This window comes from Sparus aurata, chromosome 8 (genome assembly GCF_900880675.1).
Source record: "Sparus aurata chromosome 8, fSpaAur1.1, whole genome shotgun sequence".
NCBI classification, from domain to species: Eukaryota; Metazoa; Chordata; class Actinopteri; order Spariformes; family Sparidae; genus Sparus; species Sparus aurata.
Window position 1 is genome coordinate 31,967,610 of NC_044194.1, and position 23,431 is coordinate 31,991,040.

Below are 23,431 nucleotides of genomic sequence, written 5' to 3' on the forward strand. Positions count from 1 at the left end.
TTTATATGAAACAGACAGCTTTTAATATTTGCTGACGTGTTTAGTTTTTCCAAGTATTTTAGTTCCTCCAATGCATTGGAACTTTCACATAAGTGAGGCTTTGAGTCCTTCAAAGTTCTCAGACCTAACACTTGGCCATCCAGGCATCCAGTGATCTTTTCCATGTAGACCACTGTTACCTTTAATTCATTTCCAAAATGCTCCTCAGGCAGATGCTTGGCAACATCATAACCTCTCTCCGGAGTCAAATGAAGGCTGCGTACAAGATTCCTTGGCTGTCCCCCTAATTAACCGCTCAAGATTATACAAACAGTCCCCTTTACTGTTTTTGCTTCCACTCAATGCTCAAAGGTTTTATAAATGGTTTGAAATTTCTCTTTGTGGCAGTAACTGAAAAGTTTGGATTTGTACAAGGAACGTTGATATCTAATTTTGTCATAGCAGCAAACTGTACAGATCTTTGATGTTTGATTATTGCCTTGAGAAGGTATAGAGGTTTGAATGACTTTTGGCCTTGTTTGCCGTTCCAGAAGATCCAAAGTTGTCTTATGTTGCTGCTCCTTTTTTCTCCTGAAAATCTCTGCTAGCTCCTTTAAAGCTTGCTTCTTCTTTAAAGCGGAATTGCCTTGTCTGAAAAAATATGTACTTCTTTACTGCCTTTTGCTGTCACGTTGCTGTATTTCTTGACACTGCTACTGCATTTGGTCAGTTGAATAGCATCAAACCATTGGCAGGCCTGTGTTTTGAATAAGCCTGTGCTTGAGGAGCTACTGAACCCAACCAACACAAACTCTCTGGAGGAGGCAGGCAAGTTTAGTGGTTCCCATTTTCAAATATAGATACCTCATGGTAAGCTCCATTTGCTGGGAAATGGAGCATATTGAAATGGAAAGGAAAAGTTTATTCAAGGGTTGGAAAGGAAGCTGGCTTGTTTGCAGTCAAGTGTCAGGTGGCCACCATGAGAGTCAGCATGTCCAACTCTGAGATTCCACTGGATGCATGTCTATTGCGCTCTGGCTCTGGTACAGTTTTGCTCCATCATCCAACATCCGGCAACCACTAAAGGCTGCGTTTTGAGTCCGGCACGGCGCAGCATTGCAGCCCCCTCTAACGACTCGTTTCCTTTTTTTTAATATTTCATTTTTATTGAAGAAATAAATGTCAGCAGGACATGCTTGTGCAGTACACTTTTGTTTTTAAATCATAGAAGACATTAGAGACAAAGACAAAAAACTAACAGAACACAACACAGAACAAATCCAAAAAACAAAGAGTCTGTGTAGTGGAGAGCCAGGTGGAGTTACAGTACTAATGACTCTTTTATGTGATGTTTGCTCTATATGGGTTAATAAAATCAATCCATCCTTTCCAGCGTTTATCAAATATGTCTGTCTTGAGTCCCAAAAAAATGTTAATTTTTCCATTACAAAAATATCATGCATCACAGTCAGTTAAAGTGGGTGAACCTTGGCTTAGCCATTTTTTGGTGATGGCTTTTTTACTAACGACCAACATTACTCTGAACAAGTAAGCATTGGAGAAGCCGAGAATCTGTTGTGGCATCATGCCTAAGTACAAGACCTGGAAGCAGGAGTCAATCTTAACTTTCAGAACCTTTTCCATACTATCTCTGACTGTCTCCCAGTAGTGGGCAATCCCAATGCAGTCCCAAAACACATGATAATGATTTGCTTTCTGAACCCCACAACCTCTCCAGCATGCTGTCAGCCTCAGCCTGGACTGTTGAACCGGTGTTATAAAATATCTGATCATATTTTTCCAATTAAACTCTCTCCAAGACAGTGAGTTAGTTCATTTCCATTGCTTTTGATGCAAGTTTTCCCATTCCTCTGTTAATACGAAGTTTCCCTCACTTTCCCATTTTTTCTTAATGTAGGATGTGTTTACCCCACTTAGTTCTTGAAGGCCCTTGTAAAACTAAGAGATAGTTTTGAGACCCGACTCGGTTCTGTATGCTGAAATAAAAACTCCTACTATGCCCTTCCCAGATCCTAATTTTCCCAGGTCATCTTTACTAAATATGCTATCAATATGATGTCGCAGCTGTAAGAATCTAAAGAAATCTCCTTTTTAACAAAGTCATGTTGTTCCCTCAGCATTTGGAAGCTTTTAAGCGAGGATTTCACAAAGAAATCCATATAAATGTTAAGGCCCCTCTCCTGCCATGACCTAAAGTTTGCATCCAGCCTATTTGGAGTAAAATCTGTGTCATGGGCTACCCAGCAGATAAGCGAGTAAGGCTCCTTGGACCCAAAGGATTTAGCTACTTTAAACCAGGTTGCGAGTGAGAGATTTAACCATGGGTTGGGTTTGTCCCCCAGGTGGTGTTTCAAGTTGCTATCTCCAATAATAGCCTGCAGGGGAACCGTAGTTGGATATTTGCATTCAATCGACTTCCATATTGCTGAGTAATCTGGGTTGCATATATTTATTAAGGGTTTAATCTGAGTTGCTTGGTAATATGTTTTTAAGCAAGGGAGGGCCAAGCCCCCTTTGTCCCTCGGCACCTGGAGGGTTTTATATCTGACTCTTGGTTTCTTGCCATGCCACAGGAATCTCGAAATCCACTTGTCCCATTCTGCAAATTTCTTATCCGAGATCTCCACTGGCAGTGACTGAAATAAATACAGAACCCTTGGGAGAACATTAATTTTAACTATTTCAACACGCTGGATCAGTCCCAGGAAGGGCAACAGATTCCACCTGTCCAGGTCTTGTCTAATGTTGGAAAGCAGTGGATCATAGTTTTCTGAGGCTAATCTCGTTAGGTCCTTTGGTAGCCACACTCCCAGATATTTCATACTATCAACCTCCCTAATAGCATAATTGTCTCTAAATTGCTAACTGGTTGTATAATTCAAAGTTAAGAGCTGAGATTTATGAGGGTTCAATTTGTACCCTGATACTGATCCAAAATCTGTGAGCGTTTTCATCAGAGCAGGAAGAGAATGGGCCGGACGCGTCAGGTAGATCAGGACGTCGTCCGCAAACAATGCTATCCTGTGGTCACCCGCCAGTGGAACTCCATGTATTTGATCATTTTGCCTAATCAGTTGACCCAGAGGCTCTATAAAGAGTGCAAACAGGATGGGACTGATGGGGCACCCCTGGCGGCAACCGCGCTCCAATTCGAAGGACCCTGAAAGGGAGCCATTTATTTTTATTCTCACTGTCGGTTTGTTATAAAGCACCTGGATTGTCCGTAGGAAATTGTCATGGAATTGAAACTTATGCAGGGTTTTATACAGAAATGACCAATTTATAGAGTCAAAAGCTTTTTCTGCATCTAACCCCATTATAACTGCTTCAATTTGCTCCTGATTTATCTTATGAATTATGTGTAAACTCCGTCTGATATTATCTTGCGTTTGTCATTACCTTATGAAGCCAGTTTGGTTTTGGTGTATTATCTCAGGCAGAATCAGCTCCAGTCTTTTAGCTTATAATCCTGGTTTAGTAGACTCACAGGTCTGTAATTGGAACATTCCTGCCCATCTCCTCCCTGCTTGGGGATAACTGTTACAACCGCTTCCCGCCAGGAGGGGGGCGTCTCCCCCCCCCCTGCAGCACCCAATTAAATGTCCTCAGCAGCAGAGGTGTTAAAGGTTCTCTGAGTACCTTATGCCACTCAGCTGTGTACCCATCTGGTCCCGGGCTTTTGTTGGTCTTAAGCCCAGAGATTGCCTTATTCAATTCTTCACTAGTAATGGCTGCATTTAGGGCATCATTTTGGGTATCAGACACTTTTGGGAGGTTCAGCCCGCCAAGCATAGATGTTGCTTGATCATCATTGTCTAATTTTGGCTGAGTGTACACATTTTTGTAAAACATCTCAAAACTCCTGCTAATGTCGTCCAAATCATATTTTATTCCATTGTCCTGGGGGTCTCTAATCTTATAAATGGTCCCCTCAGCTTGCTGCTTCTTTAGACTATAGGCCAATAATTTTGATGATTTACTACCCACCTCATAATGTCTCTGTTTCACAAACAGCAAGTTTTTGAGTAAGTCTTTTGATTGGATATTGTTTAATTGAGTTTTAACCTGTTACATTTCTTTGGCAAGATTTGGGTCCAGACTTGTCTTGTGTTCCCTTTGTAACCTTTTTAATTTTACTTCTAGATTAATTAGATCCTTGTTTTTTTCTTTTTTCAATGCGGCTGTTTTAGCAATAATTTTCCCTCGTAGCACTGCTTTGCAAACATCCCACAGGAAAAGAGGAGTGACCTCACCATTATCGTTTTCATTCAGATACTTTCCTATTTCCTCCTTTATCTCATCCTTCATCTTCCCATTCAATATAGAGGTGTTTAGCCTCCATAATGAAATCCTCCTTTTAAAATTTAATTCAATTTCCATCTGAAATGGGCAATGATCTGATATGTCCATAATTCCTATACTGCATGATTTGACCATATGTAAATCCTTATGGAACATTAGAAAATAATCAATTCGAGAATATGTGGAATGGGGTGAGGAAAAATAAGTGAAATCTTTTAATGAGGGGTGGAGCTCCCTCCACACATCAACTATACCTGAGTCCTGCAACACACTGTTGATTTTCCTGCTAAGTGAGCTGCTCTGGGGACTGGACCCCCCAGATGAGTCCATTTTGGGGTTCAGTCTGACATTTAGATCTCCTCTACAAATCGTTAGGCCCTGGGCTTTAGTTAACATTAAATCAAAAATGGTCCTGAAAAATGACCAGTTTGCTCCAGGTGGTGCATAGACATTCAAAAAGGTGACTTAATTCCCCTCAAATCTTCCCCCCACCATAATATACCTTCCCTCCTTGTCTTTAATTTCAAACTGGGCTTCAAAATTAAGACCCTCTGCTATCAAAACTGACACCCCTCTTCTCGGCTGAAGCTTATATGAGGCTGAAAAGATTTGATTGAACCCCCTTTTCTTGAGTTTAGCGTGGTCTGGCTCAAAGAGGTGTGTTTCTTGAAGGAAAACAATTCCCACCCATTCCCTTTTCCTTTTGCTCAACATTTTACTCCTCTTAATGGGATTGAGAATGCCATTCACATTATGTGATAATACCTTAACCAAGCCTGTTGCCATTGTACTTTCATATGTTATCTCTCGTCCTGTCACCAAGGTAACCTTGCCCCTGTTGCTACACAGACATGTAAAGAAACCAAAAACTAAATGAAAACACTGGAACGTGGAACACAGTGTTGAAAAAAATAACACAGAAATGACTCCCTGAACTGGGGTCCTGTTTGCGACCCTGTTGGAGCCGTGGTGACTTGACGGCTCAGAGGGATAGACTTTCTCTCCCACTATGGGTAGAAGGCCCTCTATGAGTAGTAAGCGGTGGTACATGGTAGTTATAGCCCCCCGTTACATGTCTGTCAGAACTACTAGTAAGCCTGTCTAGGTAATATAGACTGGACAGGAGGTGATATGAGCACAAGACATGTCAATAAACACCTTATTGATGAACAGAGGTCCGGTTGTTTTACAGAGTATAATGTTATATCTAACGTTTGATCTCACCAACAGGTTATTCAGTCCCCTTGCCTTTCAGCAACACAAACTTGTCCCTAAGTTGAACACAGAAATGCCTGTTTCTGCTCCTGTTTCTCAGTCAAATCCGTTTAATTTCTCCTAAAAGCGTCCAGCTTCTCCTTGTAACCTGTGCGCTGTGCAGGTGTCCCCGTCTCGTTCCCCCGGGAAGATGTGCGCCAGGTCAGCCGCTTAATCCTCTCTGCCCAAGTCTCCGGAGGCTTGAACACCTTTATGGGTAAGCCCCTTGCTGCCAGATCTTTGGTTGCCTCCTCCGCCGAGTTGTAGATTCGGGTTTCGTCTTGAAAGAAGACCCTCAGCTTCGCTGGGAAAGGCGCCTGGAATCGTATTTTTTTCTCCCTCAGCACCGTTTTGGCCTCTGCATACTCCTTGCGTTTTTTAAGAATTTCTGGGGCATGGTCATGGTCTAAGTTCACTCCTCTTTCCTGAAAAACAAAACCTTGTTTCTGCCAGGCTGTCTTCACGATGTCCTCTTTAATCCGGTGACTCGAAACTTTGACCACGAACGATCTTGGCGGCTCGTCTTTCGGTGGTCGGGGACCCAGTGCCCGGTGGGCTCTTTCTATTTGCAGGTCCGAGGAGGGCTGAAGATCCAGGTTTTCGATCAGTAACTTCTCAACAAAAGAGATCACAGAGGGTGAGTTTTCCTCAGCACCTTCACAAACACCGTGGATCCTGATGTTGTTCCATCTGGATCGACCCTCCTGGTCCGTTAGCTTCATTTCCAGGCGGGTCTGCACATTTAGTAGCTCCAACACCGCGACCTCCACGTCTTGCACTCTCTCCTTCGCCTCCGCAATTCTTTCCTTGGCCTCGTCAATCCTGATATTTGTCTTTTTTATGTCTTCCTTAATTTCTCTCAGTTTCTCACCGTTTTCTCGGCGGAAATCTCTCAATTCTTGAAGAATCACATCCAAGTTCGCCATGTCCTCCTCCGCTGACCGGCTCTCTGTAGCTAGCTGGCACAAGCTAGCTCTGCTCCCATCCACCGGAGATTTGTCGGTCGAGGGGCTCTCTCTGGACTCTTTGCCGAGGGTTGACTTCTTTTGTTATATCTTAGGCATAATATGGGCCCCTACTATAACTTTATTAGACTTGAAAGAAATTTTGGCCAAGTTACCGGGGCTTTAGAAATTAGCCGGGGGGAGCTGTTAAGTTAGGCTGCTACCTGCATGGCCGCTCAACCGGAAGTCTAGCAACTCGTTTTCAAAAAAGCTACTAGGGACATATCTAGCGACTTTCTCTGGTGTTATTGGAAACTTTTGGAGACTCTGACTTTAAAGCATGCATCATTCTTACTCTTCTCAAGGAGCAGCGGGTGCTGCCGTGTGCCCCTCCCCACCCCAAAGCACTCACGGGCTGCCCAGTCCTCACAGAGGTCCCTCACAGCTGCTGTCAGAGCAGGAGATGTTCACCCCTTCCTGTCCAGACTGCAAATCGGCAAAGCCAGATGGCCATTACAATTACATGCACATGGCCAATTATTCAAATTAGGTGATGATGTCATTTAGCGACTTTTAGGACAGCCAATAGTGATTTTCCTTACTGACGAGTGGGCAACAGTATCTTCTTTTCTGAGATTTGGGGAAATAGAGACTCACACACAAAAACATATATTTGCGTCTCAACTTTCCTTAATTCTATTATTTTTGGTTTAAATGCAATAGTATTCCCACACTGAAGAATTGGGTATTTGCCTTAAGTGCACTGCACATGCTGATATCCTAAATATGGATTCAAATGGTTCAATCTGTCAAGGTCAAGCAACTAAATCAGACCTTTAGAATGGAATTTGAATATCGAATGGAATTTAAATGCCTTGCCTAAAAAATACTGAAATTGTGCACCCTTTTCCCTGACTGTGTCTCTTTTCCATCCTCCCTGTCTCTAGTGAAGAATGGAAAAAATGGGAAGCCCCATGTATTGACCCTGCAGGACATGGAGCAGGACAGTCTGCAGTTTGATCTGGCAGCAGACTCTCTGGTGGAGTTATTTGAATGGTACCAGGTGGGATGGGACATTACTCAGAGAGAGATGAGCAAGCAGTATAACAGGGAACAAGAGGTTAGTATCTAAATGCATATCATAACAGATGTATTGGTGTAAGAGCTAACCACAGCAGTCAAAACTGTATCATCACAAAGGAGTGTTTTACCGGTGGTCTGTCAGCATCATTTTGCAAACAAGAAGTGGCTGTTTTTCTGTACAATCTCAGATCAGACAGCAGGAGGAAGTAGAGAAGAAAGCAGAGGTTGCCATGGAGATGTCTGACCTGGTCGTCTACTGTCAGCCCCGCAGCAAGGAGAAGGACCGCTTTGGTAAACAAATGCAAATGCAGATTATGAACACACTGACCTTTGAACACAAGCAGCACAATAGTATGACAAGGGCTTAAGGGACAAACTTTACCAGCGCTTCAAAGTAGAAATATGCTTGAACATCACACACAGCAGTCTGTACTCTTAATATGTTTTAAAGCAGTCTGGCTTAGCCTTTCTCTAGAATCATATATGTTCCATTCAGTGTAGTATTCTTTCAGTACGATTAATGATAATGCTTTAATTTGTTAAATTAGATTATAAATCATTGCTTAACTTGGTTTTATCTTTGAACATATATCTCAGTTCATAATCTGAATTTAAGATTTGTTGTTCAACCACAGATCCTCTAACCACCTGTTATGAAAGAATATTTAGATTTAGTACAATTAGAATAGTTACATTGGAATTAGTACAAATAATGTATGAATATCTAACAATCAAGCAAAATACAGCACCTGGAAAAGCGTAAATCCACAAGACAGCCCTTAGAACTCCAAGACAGCTCTGCAGCTGGCTGTTTTTACAAATCAACCGTAAGAAAAACACATTGTGAACCCATTAACACTGGACAACCACTAAATATAAAGTTAGGATATAATAACGTGTTAGCGACACTGACTGAAATTTTCATGATCCTTGTAGTGTGCTGAACAACAAGACGGAGGGGGATTGGTGTGCCCTCCCATGCCAAACCACACTGGGTGCGCTGTTAGTTATCTTTTTACCTAAACAGCCCATTGAAATATGTTAAAAAGGCTTTTAAGCTGTACAAAATTTGGAAATGCAGTTGCAGCATCTTGATTAATATTTGTAATAATGTCTGTAATATGGAGTAGACTTCACAGGCAGTCTCAAAGCCTGTAGCAGCATTGCTAAGGGTCTGTACATGCCCTAACTATAGGCTTTATCACAGAAAGTTTTAAGTCTACTCTTAAGTAGATAGATTGTCTGCCTCCCCAACCTAGACTGGAAGATGGTTCTAAAGGAGGGGCGCTTGATAGCTGAAGGCTCTGTCTCACATTCTACATTTGGAGACTTTGGAGGAAGCACAAATAACCCTGCATCCTGGAAGTGCAGTGTTCTAGTGAGGTAATAGGGTACTATGAGCTCTTTAAGATATGGTGGTACCTGGCCATGAAGAGTTTTGTATGTGCAGAGAATGATTTTAAATTCTATTCTGGATTTTACAGGAAGCCAGTACAGAGAGGCCACTATGGGAAAAATATGTACTCTTATATTAGTTCCTGTCAGTACATGCACAGCAGCATTCTAGATGGGTTGGAGAGTCCCTAGAGATTTATTGGGGCAGCCTGATAAAAGGGAATGACAATAATCCAGCCTTGAAGTAATAAAAGGGTGTATTCATTTTTCTGCACCTTGTCCAAACAGGATACTCCTGAATTTTTGCAATGTTACAGACGAAGAAGAAAATTAGCTTCATGTTATGTTAAGATATGTTAAGGGGGCTAGAGTAATCACGTTGAGAGTAGCTGCATCATTATTACAGGTCTTTCAGGTCTTTATGTCCTCCATGGAGTGTTTTCTAGTGATATTCACAAAGGAAGCATATATAAAGTAAATAGTATTTGTCCATATACAGAACCTTGTGGAATGCTTTGACTAACTTTGGAATGCAATGAGGAGTAATTCTTAACTTGTACAAACTGAGATCGATCTGACAAATATGACTTAAACAAGCCCGATGAAGTTTGTTTAACACAAATGAAATGTTCTAGTCTTTTGTTTCAAGTTTTAATTGAAATTGAGAGCTGCATAGCACTAACAAATGTGGGGGTCTCAAACTAATGTGCACACATATGTATACCTGTTTGCATTATGTTGGGAAATCTGAAGAAAATATGAGCACAGGGTACAGGGGTTTGACAAGAAATAAACCACAAATGTATTTAATTTGTTGGTTCAGTGCAAGGGTTCAATACGTTATTTAAGAGAAGGGATAAAAGATTCGTAATAACATATGAAAATGTATACAAACTGCTGTTTGCATTTTTGTATTAATTACTTCATATAAATGCCTCTGTCATGCATTGTAGAGCTGCACCTCCTACAATTAAATTTTTTAACTGACGCCCCTTGACTCTGCCTTCACTGTTCTTAAACCACAACTCAACAAACAGGATGTGATCAAAGGGAAAGACCTATAAACTAGACAGCTTCCTGTGTTACACCAGTCTAGATTTGGAAATGCACATACTGTTTCACATACTGTCATTCACACCACAACATTTTTGGGGGGGGTGATTCTGATTTTTAGTGTTGTTGTTAAGAGCTGCATTCTATTGTACTCGGAACTTGCAAAAATACCTGACCCCCAACAGTGAGAAGTAGTGCGGAAAGGGTCATTCAACTCAGAAGTGTAAGCAGAAACTGAGATTCAACAGGCCTGACTTCACTGATTTAAACACACAACATCACAGCAGTATGGCACACACATATTAAACATTGTCATCACTTTCACATAATGTAGCTTTTGTGTTATGAAACATCCTGCAACGACTTTGTAGTTAACATTTTATTTCTATACATTTTTCTATACATTTGATATGTGCTTGACAAAGGTCTTGTGGTATGAGCCTACTTTTTTATTGTGATAATTTGTTTAATCAATTGCAGAAGTTGCTTGTGAACCATTTGCTGTGGGCTTCCAAGTTTTCCTGAACAAATGAACTCTGATGCATTCATATTAGAAGTCAAGAGTACCAACTCTGAAATATCAACTTCTAATTTGCAATGAATTGCAATATTATAATATATACACAAGTTTTTTCTACCATATCATTAGAACAGCTGAACAACTGAACTATTGTCTTTTTTCCAAAAAAACAATTGTCTATGCTTACCAATTACTGGCTCTTCCATCCCTTCTATCTATATGTACATTGTATTTACTTAGGCTAAACTACTGACACCACTAGCTTGATCAACAACTTTACCTGAATAGCATAGACTGGTCAGTAGTCAAGCCACTACCACCCCTAATACGATAGCCTTCCAAATACCCACTAATTAGCAATGCATGAATCGTTTCTCTGGAACAATTGTTACCAAAGGAAAGAACATGGTTCCAATATTAATTTGTGCGCGAGTGTGAACTTGCTGGCAAGTCTAGAGGATCATTAGCTGGAACCCTCACAATACCTGTTGTTTTGTTGAGGTGCACCCATGACAGGGAAGGCTCAATAGTGTTTCAGTTTCCCCAAACTACCATCTGTAGCTGCTTTTGTTCATAACATTATCAGATATCAGCATGCAGGATTACATCAGCTAACAACTACCTGGCACATTGTTATCACTGACAGCATGCTTGACCCACTGACCAAGCATCTCCCTAAGCTACATCACATTAGCAAGCAAGGAAAGTGAAGTATAACATCACCAGCTAGTCATCAGTTGACCATGTGTTAAGCTACAGATATTCAATGTAACCACAAAGTAACCACAGCTTCAGTTCAATTTATTCATCTTTTGGTAACTGATAGGCCTGAAAACGTTATCAGCTGATCAGCTGTTCTGCTCTTTCTCTCCAGACAGCTACAGCTACAAAGAGGTCCGCTCCTTTGTGGAGAACAAGATTCCAGGGAAGAGCCGCACTAAAGACTTCCTGCAGTACAACCGCAAAGCCCTGAGTCGAATTTACCCAAAAGGCCAGCGTGTGGAGTCCTCCAACTACGACCCTTACCCATTATGGGCGGTTGGCTGTCACATGGTGGCTCTCAACTACCAGACTGCAGGTACAGTAGTTTATCTGGGCTGAGCTCTCAGAAAGTACAACTGTAGTGAAACATTTTGGTGGCCCACTCAGTATACTTATGTCTGTCCATCCATTTCCGTTTATTGGGAATCGGTCACATTATCCCCATATGTAACCTCTACACTGCGTTCTTTGACTTGGTCACACTGGCTTCCCTGCGCTAACCTTACTAGGAAAATGCAGACGTTATTTCATTACCTGTTGTGAGACCGCAACTTGTATTTTCTTGATCTCATGTGTGTTAACTGTCTGTCCTGGATGAGAGCATGCATTTCACATTCCTTCACCAATGTCTAAATGTCTTGCTTAGGTGCCACGTACATGTTTTAAGTCAGGACTATCTTCAGGCTGCTTGTCACTAATTGATGTAGGGCGAGACAGAGAGGAGAGAGAGCAGTTATCGAAAACAGTCTTTATGCCTATCATTCCGTCTTACGAAATAAGTTTCACTTAAATTTCTACAATGTGTGTGTGTTTACCCAGATAAATACACCCAGTTGAACAGCGCCCTCTTCAGTCTGAATGGATGTACAGGTTATGTGCTGCAACCGGAGCTAATGCGATATGATAGCTTTGACCCTCAGCAGGAGAAGAAGAAGGTCAAGTACAACATTAAGATTCGGGTATGTATGCACATACAACTTACACACATTTAAAGATAGTATATAAGATTTAATATGATTTCTGCACTAAAATGTCCAAAATCGACCAGACCTGTGTTATATATTTGTTGAGTTGTGTAAGTAGATTAGTACAAATGTTTCCAACAGTGTTCAAACCCACAGAAATCTCTGTTACTCAAGGTAACAGTGCGTTTCAGTTGGTCACCAGTTGCTATAACCTTTAGAAGAGTCTCTTCAGATAGATTTTCATTAGCAATGGTGGTTGTTAAATGGTGTGTTCATCCTCAGCAAATTGTCACCTTTTGTTGCTCGAGCAGGTTTCGCAGAGGGGTTGATTGTGCTAAGTGGCTTTACAGCCAGATTTCTTGACCATACACTAGCCATAAGATATAGAGCTATGGCAATCAAATTAGCATGTTGTTCAGGAAAAAAGTTTATAACAGCAATTGTATTTGTCGTCTGCAGGTCATTGCTGCACGACACCTTCCTAAGCCTGGCCGCAGCATTGCCAGTCCATTCGTGGAGATCGAATTGTGTGGACACACAGAAGAGAAGTTCAAAACTGTCGTCTACCGTAAGGAAAGGGGATGTGGGAGGTGGGGAGGATGAAAGTTAAATATATGTGATGGAAAGAGGGGTGACGGAGAAATGATTGAGAAGTAAGACATTGTTTGTGATCATGTACCTGCTGCAGGAGATAATGGTCTGAACCCGCTGTGGAAAGCCCCAGCAGAGCCTATAGTCTTCAGTGTGTACGAGCCTGAACTCACCTTCTTGCGATTTGTGGTCAATGAGGAGGACATGTTCTCAGACCCCAACTTCCTGGCCCAAGCCACATTTCCTGTTAAAGGCATCCGCTCAGGTGTGAACGCACACATCTCTACTGCACAGCTCATATGAAGCTCTTGTCAAAATCATTATTAAGCAAGAGTTTTACTTTACTCATAAGTATAGCATTTGTGTATGCTATACTGACTTTATTACTTTTCAGTTTAACCTTACCTTTTCTTTATCATGAGGTGGTTCAGATTCTTTGTAGTAAAGAGTTCGCAGAAATGTCAAAGGTCCCTTACTTCATTTGATACAGGGTGTGAATACTTTTATTCAGGAAATGTGAATTACTATGAATACACTGCATTATGTATACATAGTATCGTTGTCCCAAGATAGAAATAGTGTTATGAATTTGTTTTTAATTTCTCTTACTAGTTTCACAACAATCAGCTTGAAAAACCTTGCTTGAACTAGCAGATCCATCACAGTGAACATCAGGCTGACTTTTAATGTTATAGAAGTTCTGTTACAAAATTAAGTAATATGTCTGCTTGAAAGAGAAATACAACTACTGTGGCTTGTTTAATTAGCATTGTTGTGACATTAACCCACTGAATTACTGCAATGGCAAACCTTGAGGCACTGGTGCTGGTTTGTCAGAGAATTTATTGTTTTTGTTCACAGTTGAATGTTTCTTTTATCATTAACAGGTTACCGCTCAGTTCCCCTAAAGAACGGCTACAGTGAAAACTTAGAGTTAGCCTCTCTGCTGGTCCACATCAGTATACTGCAAGCAGGGGTGAGAAAACACGGCACACATCACTGTTGATTTACGTCTATCTGCAGTTTGACATCAGTATGTAGATAGTCTGTGGTAGTAATCACATGACTCTTGTCATTTAGAAAGCAGAGGAGGAGCTGTACTCATCCTCCAGCCAGCTGAAGAAAAAGCAGTCTGAGCTCAGCAGTGAACCTTTCCTGTACGACACACACACCAACATTCAGCGCTCCACCCTCCCTCGCCAACACAACCACCTCGAGAGAGAGTTCAGCACCAGTGAGAAACACAGGTTAGCCTCCAACTCACAGCAACAGCGTGTGGTTAGATAACATGCAATATGTAAGGTCTCTAATTATTCCCTTCTGTCTTTTTTGTGTACCCCAGGACAAAAGAAAAGAAGATAAACAACAGTAAGTTCTACTCCTGAGGACTCAGCAGAACCTTGCCTGTCCACGTTCTTCCTGCCTACTTGCTTACTCAAGGATTTCCAATCTTTCCAGTCAAAGGGGCTCTATGTAATGATTTGTTGCAATTTACATGTACTAATTACTTTTTATTGCCCATGTATGAGTGGACTGTATTGTGACGTGAAAAAAGAGACCTTTCCCATCCCTCTCAGTTGCCAATACAAGCGCATGGACAATTTGCTGAAGTTGTTTAATGCTGCTGGACTGTGGATTTTCTTTTTGAAGGACTTGTGTGGGATTTTTCAACAGTCCAAAGGCTGTGACTTGATGCATGCTTTTGAGTACCTTGTCGCAATGCCTCTGTCTTTCTCGCTAACAGGGAGCAACAGTAGTTAACATTAGTTTAGAAATGTAGTCCACTTACATAAACTAAAGACAAGCTCCAAGCACAAAACATAAGTTCCATTGAGCCCTTTCAAGAGTTTTTCAAAATAATTGTATATTTATTAACGTAAGAAACTTGTGTTCTCAGATATAAGATTATTGAGATATGTTGATGATATTTAGAGCTTTTTTCTCTAAAAGTCTTCTGGAAAATGTAGGAAGCCATTAATTTAAACCGAACTGGTTAAGGCAGGAGGGGGGGTTAATTGTGTAAGCTCTTTATGACAGATTGAATGTGAGGTTGTAACATTTTCTTCTCACAGACAGCCAGTGATGAAGTGCTCAACAATTCTGCATTTAGTCTGTAATCAAACTAAACAGGATATTTATTTGTGTTGACTAACTGAAGTAATCCGTTCACTGCAGTTTAATACTGTTTTTCTTCTAAGGAACGCTTTTTTTTCTTCTTCTAATTTTAATACTGAAAAATGTAAAACAGCTGATATAGGGCTGATATGGACCGTGGCATACAGGTGGATATTTGAGTCTGATGAAATAAAAGTTTTTTGTTGTGTATTTTGACAATGTTTTCTCTTTTTGGTAATGTGTTATATCTTAAAGGGGCACTATGCAGTTTTGGGGGAGAAATTCAAACTCTGCTAGGTACTAGTATGAACTCATAACTAAACAATCTGCTCTCAGAGGAATTTAGGGTCCCCAGCTAGAAAATTGGCAGGGTCCACCAATATAAACAAAGTGAACCATGACGAAATTGTGTGGTTTGTTAAGGTCTGTTATTTGATTTAGTCTGTTTATGCAACAAACATACAAAAATCAGTCAATGCTGATTATTTTCTTCTGATTAAAATGTCTTCTCCAAACTACATAGCGTACATTTAAAAAAGGAAGTCAAATAAATGAGAACAAGCGACTGAATAGAATGTAATGAGAGCATTTCATGTAATTAATTTGAAGCCAGTGATGTAGCTTTCCTGTAATTCCTCTGTGACCTTCTGATAATTTGAGTCAATAAAGTATGCTTGGTGAACTGTATAGTGTGGGATAATGTAACCATAGTAAGTAGTTATGGCTTAATAATAATTGCTTTGTTGTTAAAAAGAAATTGAAGAAAGTGAAGAAATTATAATGAATGGTTGAAATATGTATTATTCTGCACCAGCTGATTGAATGTGTACTCATCAGTTGATTCACTTAAAAAGTGTAAAAATGTTACCAAAGATACAAGAGAAGGATCAGGTAATCAAATGCTGTATACCACACTTGTGTTACTTTTAAAGCACCTTTATTGTTTTCAGAGAATTGCAGTCAGTAGGGCAGTGGAGTGTGTCAAAGGGGAGACAGAGAGATCAAGCTGCAGCACTGCAACAGGAGTCCAAGGCTGCCCAGCTGTAGTACAGTAGATAAGGGAGTACAGCTAGTTTCAAGGCCAAACACCTGCAAAGGGAGTTTAAAGGTATCCCTTGTGAGGAGGGGGCTCAGAGGGATGTTGGCGTGGGTGGGCACATGTTTAGCCTTGTGGCGGGAAATTCCCGAGTCAACAGAATTTGATACATAAAACAAAAGCAGGAGCAAGGATTAGATTAGTGTTGCACGGTAAACCGATACTAGAAAGGTACCGCGGTACCCAGCTGTTAAAAACAATACTTTTTCACGTTTTATTAGTATCGGTACTTTATGAACTCTGCGACAGCGTGCAGCTTCTCTCTGCTTCCTCACTGCCTGCAGACAGAGTGGGCGTGGTTTCACGGTGACAGACGTCTTGGCTCCCTTGGTCATTATGGATTTAAATCATCGTTTACAGAAGGGCGTTGTGATGTCCGTGGGCTTGCCCTTACTGTCGGCAATGTAAGCGAAATATTTCCTGATTTCGCTCCGTGCGTCTGCTTTTTCAACAAGCCTAGGACGGTCGGCAGGAGCACTCATGCCACTTTCAGCTAACAGACATGCGGACTTGTTCAAAGAGTTAAAAGAGTTGCAGGTTAGCGATAGATAACATAACGTAAATGTCCCCTGGATGTAAGTCAACGAACTTTTTTCACCATCAGGGGTAAAGCTAACTGTTTAACAGTCCGATGTGGTTCCACACATCTCTGTATGCAAACGCAACGTTCACACTGGTAACATGAACTTTACCAGAACATGCGCTGGTGTTCACAAGTATGCTGATCCACAACACCACTTATAAATTATCTATATTAACTCAACCAGTACTAGTAATATAATCATAGCATGTACATTTTTGTCAATAATTTAAAATATATATTGTAATTTATATTATTAGAAAATGGTCTGATTAGAGCACAGACCTCCACCAGGTCTGGCTAATTTGTCTTGTACTTTAGTGCACTATGGAGTTTGCAGGCTAATAATCCAGGGTTTGAACTTAATCAAAATTGCAAATTTCCCCTTTGTGTGACGAATAAAGTATTATCTTATTTTATGAATTGCCAGACTTACAGTTAATGTCATTTATGTTCATTATTTGAATATTTTGACTAAAATTGTAGTTAATGTGCTGTAAAATCTTTTCTACTACAACCACTGAGCTTTTAGTGGACAATCAGGTTATTTAATCATCTCTGAGAGCAAACAAGACAAATGACCAAAACAAGGAGACACTTGTCTTCCTGGATACAGAAGCTATAAAGCTCAGCAGCTTTTACAAAAATATATTTTTTATTTTGACTTTTGAAGTGTTTTAATTAATAAAAAGAAATAAATCATTTTAATTTCCACATTCTGTCATCTGATATTTTATTCCATTACTTTTGATGATGTTCTAGTTTTCTGCCGTGCAGAGCTGTTTTTTGCTATAAGCGGACTATGGGGGTGCATAGGGCCCGGGGCCGCGCCACTAGGGGGCCCCGTCAAGTTGCAAGGTCAGCTGCAATACCTGAGGAATGACCCGAAGGAAAAGATGTGAAAAGGACCTGACACCTGGCCTGCTGATTGGTCAGATCTCGTGTCTACCACGCCGTGTTGCTATGACGACCAGTACTACTAAACTAGGAGGGGCGGGGAATTGCACCGAGCCGTAAGTTCAGGTCATTCACGGCATGGCGTCCAAACTAGCGTATTCATCTGGCGGAGAAAAAAGAAACTAGATGAAGAAAAACGCTCGCTGGATAAAGGTAAGGTTTTTTTTTTCATTATGTGGGTTGGAGGGGCTAGCTAAAATGCCGATTTTTTTTGCTCGCTTAAGTGTTTGCTTAAGGAGAGGCCTAAAATAAAATGTATCTCACATGTGAAGGCCATAACACTGATTGACTGCGGTGAAACCCGTTTTGGTGAATCACAGCAGGTCCAGTTCGTTGGCATTACATTTGTGAGGGAGGGTGTGTGTGTTAGGCAGATATCTGTCATGTCTGCTGTATCCTCATCCAGTGGAGCTGCTGGTCGGTCATAGACCTCCTCTGCTCTTCAATATTTGTCACATAACATTACTTTAGGATTGTTTTTATGATTAATTTATCAATTTTAGTGTTTCCTCAGTTTGTAGTTCTCTAATGTGAAGTGTGCTAAACAACCCCAATGCATATGAGGCCTACTGTAGATTATTATGGACTATTGTGGCAGTAAATTATTGCTCTGAGGGGATCATTGTTACTCTACTGAGCTAGTTGCGTCTTTCTTTTCCACATTTATTAAAATATTTATTGTGACAATATAATTTAACACATTTGCCTACATTCCTACAGTTTAGTTATGTTTTTGATGTATTACTTTGTTTTATTCAAAATAATCATAATAACACAAATTAAAGTTCATTTAAAGTGAACTATACTATAAGGACCGTTAGTTCTGCCCACAGAATATAAGTTAAGACCAAATCATCAGTTAAGCAAGTAGTTCACTTTGTAATACTCTGTGAAATATAAACTAAGATATTCCTTCAATATCACATAAAGCTCATCAGTCATTTATCTTTGTTTTATAACTCTTTGAAACTGCTTTGCATGCTTTAAAGGGACACTGTGCTGTATATTGCAAGGTTTAAAATAAAAACAGTTTATGAATTTCTCCATTAGTGTAACATAACTCAATTATATAGTATGAATATTTGCTTAGGATCTGTTTTGCTTGGTAACCTGAGGAGTTTCGTCTTTGCAGGAGCAAGTATTTTGGAGCCGCAGAACAGGAAGCAGCACTGCCACCTTCAGCACCAGAGATTGGCAAGCAGCTCTCATATGCTGGCAAGGAAGCAGAAATTTTGAGGTGGGGCTTAGGGTAGATCTGCTTAAAACACAAGACTCAGATGATACTGATAATCATCACAAAGTGGTGTGATTGTGTTATATAGTTCTGTATTGTTCCTTTAAAGTATTGTTTTTATTGTTGGTTTGTTTTCATTTGTTGCATTTTTATTGTATGCTTGTTTATTGTGTTGGTCCTGAAGGGCTTGTGTTACATTTGAAAGGTTCCTTACTACCAGCATTATTCTTGTTAGTTTTTTTGTTTTTATTGTTTGCATATCTATCTATATGGATGCTGGCTCATTGTAATTTTCTTTTCTAAGTAATGGCCTATTTTATTTTCTATACAACTTTAACTTTAGTTTTGGGTGTATGTATGTTATATGTTTAATGTCATCTTAAAATAAAATAAAATTGAGGAACACTCCATCAGTTTCATTTATTGACCTATCAAGGATCCCTATTGTTTACCTTGTATTATCATTTTCTATCAGTTCAACTTACTAGTGTGGGTCAACTTAAGTTGTTTGATTTTAATTTGAGAGAGGTTTTCACGACTCTAGCCTGTTTTCCTCTTAAAATGTATTAGATTATTGCATCTTTTTGGATCACCCAAAAGGGTTAGGAATCTATCCATCGTAGTTTGACAAAATAGGGGCCCCCAAACAGCATCTTGCATAGGGCCCCCAAAAAGACAGAAACGGCCCTGCTGCCGTGGTATCGTTTCAGTATCGGTATCGAGATATTTTAGGCAGGTATCGTACCAAAGTCATAATTTTGGTATCGTGACAACACTAGATTAGATAAACCATGGGGCCCGCTTTTTCTGACAGGTATGGAGCTTTCCACCTTCATTCAAGGCAGCAGGGAATGGATGGTTCTCATGGCGAAAAAAATTGTTGAGATCATATTCTCTGTTCTGACATGAGATGAACAATTTAGGGAAGAGTTGGAAGTCGTTCTTCATGACCTTTTCCTTCGAAGAGTCAGTAAAGACTAGTTTCTGGCGGAGAAAAATCTATTCGCTTTTTCTTGATCAGTGCGTAGAAGGTGGATACATCATCTACTTCAATTTTCTTCAAGAACTCTTCGGCTGCTCTGGTGTGAGCATTGTCTTTCATGTCCAGTGACAACAGTCCCGACTGTCTTCCTGGAAGGGATTTCCTATATCTGTCATGACATTGGAGATTTTTTTGACTTTCCCAAGGAACACTCTTTGAGCTTGCTGAGTCTGTTCATGGTGGCTGGCATGTTAACATGTCTCTTTGGCTTCGGATGCTGCCTTATACTGTGCTACTAAGTGGCTGACTTCAGGGCCAGCTACATCCATCTTCTCAGTGTTGATGGATCATCAGTGATGTGCCAGTTGCTCCCCTGTCATGAGCCTGGTCGATGGCCATTGCTGAGAACTCACAACACGATTTATGAACAACAAATTTCCCACTACAGAACTCCTGGGCCACCTGAGGATGTTTCTCTTCCAGGGTCAGCATATCTCTAAGGTGGATTGGAAGCCATGGTTCGTAGTTCACATTGTTGTTTGCAAAGAAGTATGGTATCAGCTCAGCCAATGAATGACAGTACAGGATGAAGTTGGCTTCCCTGAAGGATCGGATCAGTAGCAGGATCACTCGTTCCATTGACAATACCAGATGCCAGAACTGAAACTGGGGACTCTGCCGTTTGCGAATATCACAACTAGTTTCGAAGCTGGACATTTCCTGGGAGCTTCCAGCTGTTTCACTGCAGTAATCAGTGTAAGCTGTCTGAAGAAGCTTATATAGACTGCATGCTGTTATCTGATGCGCCTGACTTGTCCCAGTGATGCTTGAAGCCACTAGAGAAGACTCCCGGAGAAGACTGCCAATGGACTGAAGTGCAGCCATTTCAATGTAGGCCTCCAAACATGATAAATAGAATAGATAGAAGATAGAATTACAAAAATAACAAACTTGTCTTCACCATACTTTTCCGGCCAATGCCACTGAATCTGTTTTATTACTGCATAAATTAGCTGATCAGCAGCAATGATAGGTACCTGACCTGGATTCAGGAAAGTCACCATACCCTTGATCTTGCCCATCACATGCCTAACTGTGGCAACTGAGTGAGCCTGATCTCAAAGGAGAGGTAACAGAGATGTAATGCTCACTTCAAATGGTGGGCTTCTCTTCATTGATGCATGGTGGGCTGACCAAGTGACGTTCTCCTCCCATGCCCTCAATCGCTGTGACCTTCTGCAGCCATTCGTATTCATGTCCCAGTTGTTAGCTCAACAGAGTGGCTTCTGGATCAATCACACCACCATGTGGAGGAAATGGCATCTTCTTTACAAAGAAGGCAGGGTGAATGTTGGTGAAGGAATGAGGAAGTTCTGCTGCACTACTTGAGGAGGGGCCCTGTTCTTTACTATAAAAGCTGCACAGAAGTGAAGAACTGAGAAGTCGCAGCAAGAGGTACTTGGTGCAGATAACTTTCCCAGATTGCTGATGATTGAGAGAGCATACAAATAGGCAGAGTCACTGAAAAATGAAACCTCCAGTCTGCAATCAGTGCCAAGAACCAGCAAAGTGATAATTAAATTTATGAACTATGTAAACTAGATGGGTAATGAGAGCTGCCAAAATTAAGGGACATACTCCCGCCCGATCGGACACAATTATCCATTTAACAGTAGAGCAATCAAAGTAATCATAACTGATTTAAGGAGCCAATTTCCAAAATGTTTTCGCCCCTGGTACCCTACACTGCCCTTGTGTGCAAGGTGGCCCGGGAGGTCCGAGATCTGGAGGCCCATGTCCTGCCTGGGTTCCTGTAATCATGCTGAAGGTGACTTGCAAAACAACCCTAAAAAACTATGTTTGTGTTTGTGGTGAGACTGCTGGCCATCCCCTGTATCCCAGGTGCATGGATGTCGCTGGGAGTGATGCAGCTGAGGTGGAGGTCAGACGAAGGATGGGAGCAGCACAAGCAGCAGTGAGATCTTCAGGCTTAACAGAGTGAAGGATGGCTCGCAGTGGCTAACCGGCATGGCAGAAGAAGTGGCACCAACACTGCAGGAGGACAAAGACTGGAGCATGGTCATGAGCTCTTGGACCGTTGAATTTTAACATTGTTCTTAATTCTGATTTTAAAAGAAGATACCCCTATTTTAAAGAAAGAAAGTTGCCCTAACCAATTAAAAAACTTTAAAAACTTTTCTGTGCAATATTGTGTTGGGGTTATTGAGTACTGCTCACCCTTATATAAAAAAGAACTTGCATTACAGAATTTGGTGGTTTGTGACACGTGAACATTGCTAATAAAAAAAACCACTCTTATTACACAAAGGCCTCCAGTTGGCCCAGCCACCTCTCCCACCCTAACCCCAACATCCATCTAACCCTTGAGCTCTACATCCACACCCAATATGGATGATGCCAAAACCCACTCTGAATATATAAACCTAACCCTGATGCTTAACCCTACTGCAACCTCTACAAAAGCATTTAAGTCTACACCTAATTTGGTTGTCTACACCTAACCTGGTTACTCAACACTAACCCTAACCTCTTGGATGCCTGAGCCTAGCCGTTGATGTCTGCAACTAAACTGAGAGATCCCCAAACCTGACCTAGATGTCTGAGCCTCGTCTGGTTATTTAACCCTCTTCCTTTGACGCCTAACCTGAATGATGCCTGAACTGAATCGGAATATCTACATCTAACCTGGACGCCTTAGCCTAAACCTATCCACAGTCAACTATCCAAAATAGCTCCATCACAGCCTCAAAGACAACTTGAGGTCACTTCACTACCCAAAAGTAATTCAGATCACGACATGACCCATCTCCCTACTCTGCCACAATTTTTTTCTCAACCTGCCTGAGACATAATCTGAACCCACTTGATGCCTAAAAACCAGTCCTTACCATGGACCCTATTCCTAAACCTGGAAAATAACACCCTTTATGGTTTTGACAAAAACAGAACAATCCGACCCACACAAATACTTACCTGTAAAGGGACCAAGAAGTTGCAGAGCAGCAGAACCTCAAGGGAAATGGAGAGACTAGTAAAAAGCTATGCAAACAATATGTGCAATTAGACACAGAGTTACAAAATACCTTTAAAACTCACTTGACCAATCACCACAGCTGGTTGAATACTGATTGAGTAATTTCAACATATGGAAAACAAAAACGTACTAAATGCACTTGTTTAAGTGTTGTTTAATAGACAGGTGGCTGGATGGGAGCCAATCAGTGATTGGGCCTTTACATCAAGGAAGATTCTTTTTAATCCACACCGAGTGTAGGGGCTGTAATTACAACCAAATTCACCCTTTTAGCAAAAATCTACAAAAAGTTTACTGCTTAATATGTCAATCCCACAATCTCTGATATATATTGTTAATTACATGATTATGATTGCTTACTAAATTATGCAATAAAATGTTTATGTAACAAAAGTGTATGCATGCAATTCTATACATTTTTTTCACTACAAAAAAAAATGCTTTATCCACCAGGGGTCCTCCTTACACCTCAAATGAGCGTTTGCTTCCCATCCTGCTGTATAATGGCCCCACAGGCCAACCTGTAGGTCTAAAAAGAACAGA

General features: G+C 40.8%; 1 protein-coding gene across 2 annotated transcripts in view; it reads left to right on the forward strand.

The window, feature by feature from the left end:
• The window catches only part of plcg2 (phospholipase C, gamma 2), a 53,372-nt gene extending 37,701 nt beyond the window's left edge, over positions 1-15,671 (forward strand). For both annotated transcript variants that reach the window (XM_030426119.1, XM_030426120.1), the window contains exons 25-33: positions 7,448-7,620; positions 7,772-7,874; positions 11,426-11,629; positions 12,133-12,272; positions 12,738-12,846; positions 12,967-13,134; positions 13,757-13,845; positions 13,950-14,116; positions 14,212-15,671. In XM_030426119.1, coding sequence (XP_030281979.1) covers positions 7,448-7,620; positions 7,772-7,874; positions 11,426-11,629; positions 12,133-12,272; positions 12,738-12,846; positions 12,967-13,134; positions 13,757-13,845; positions 13,950-14,116; positions 14,212-14,254 — 1,196 coding nt within the window. In that variant the 3' untranslated portion in view covers positions 14,255-15,671. The remainder of the gene's footprint in view (positions 1-7,447; positions 7,621-7,771; positions 7,875-11,425; positions 11,630-12,132; positions 12,273-12,737; positions 12,847-12,966; positions 13,135-13,756; positions 13,846-13,949; positions 14,117-14,211) is intronic.
• Positions 15,672-23,431: the final 7,760 nt, after the last annotated feature.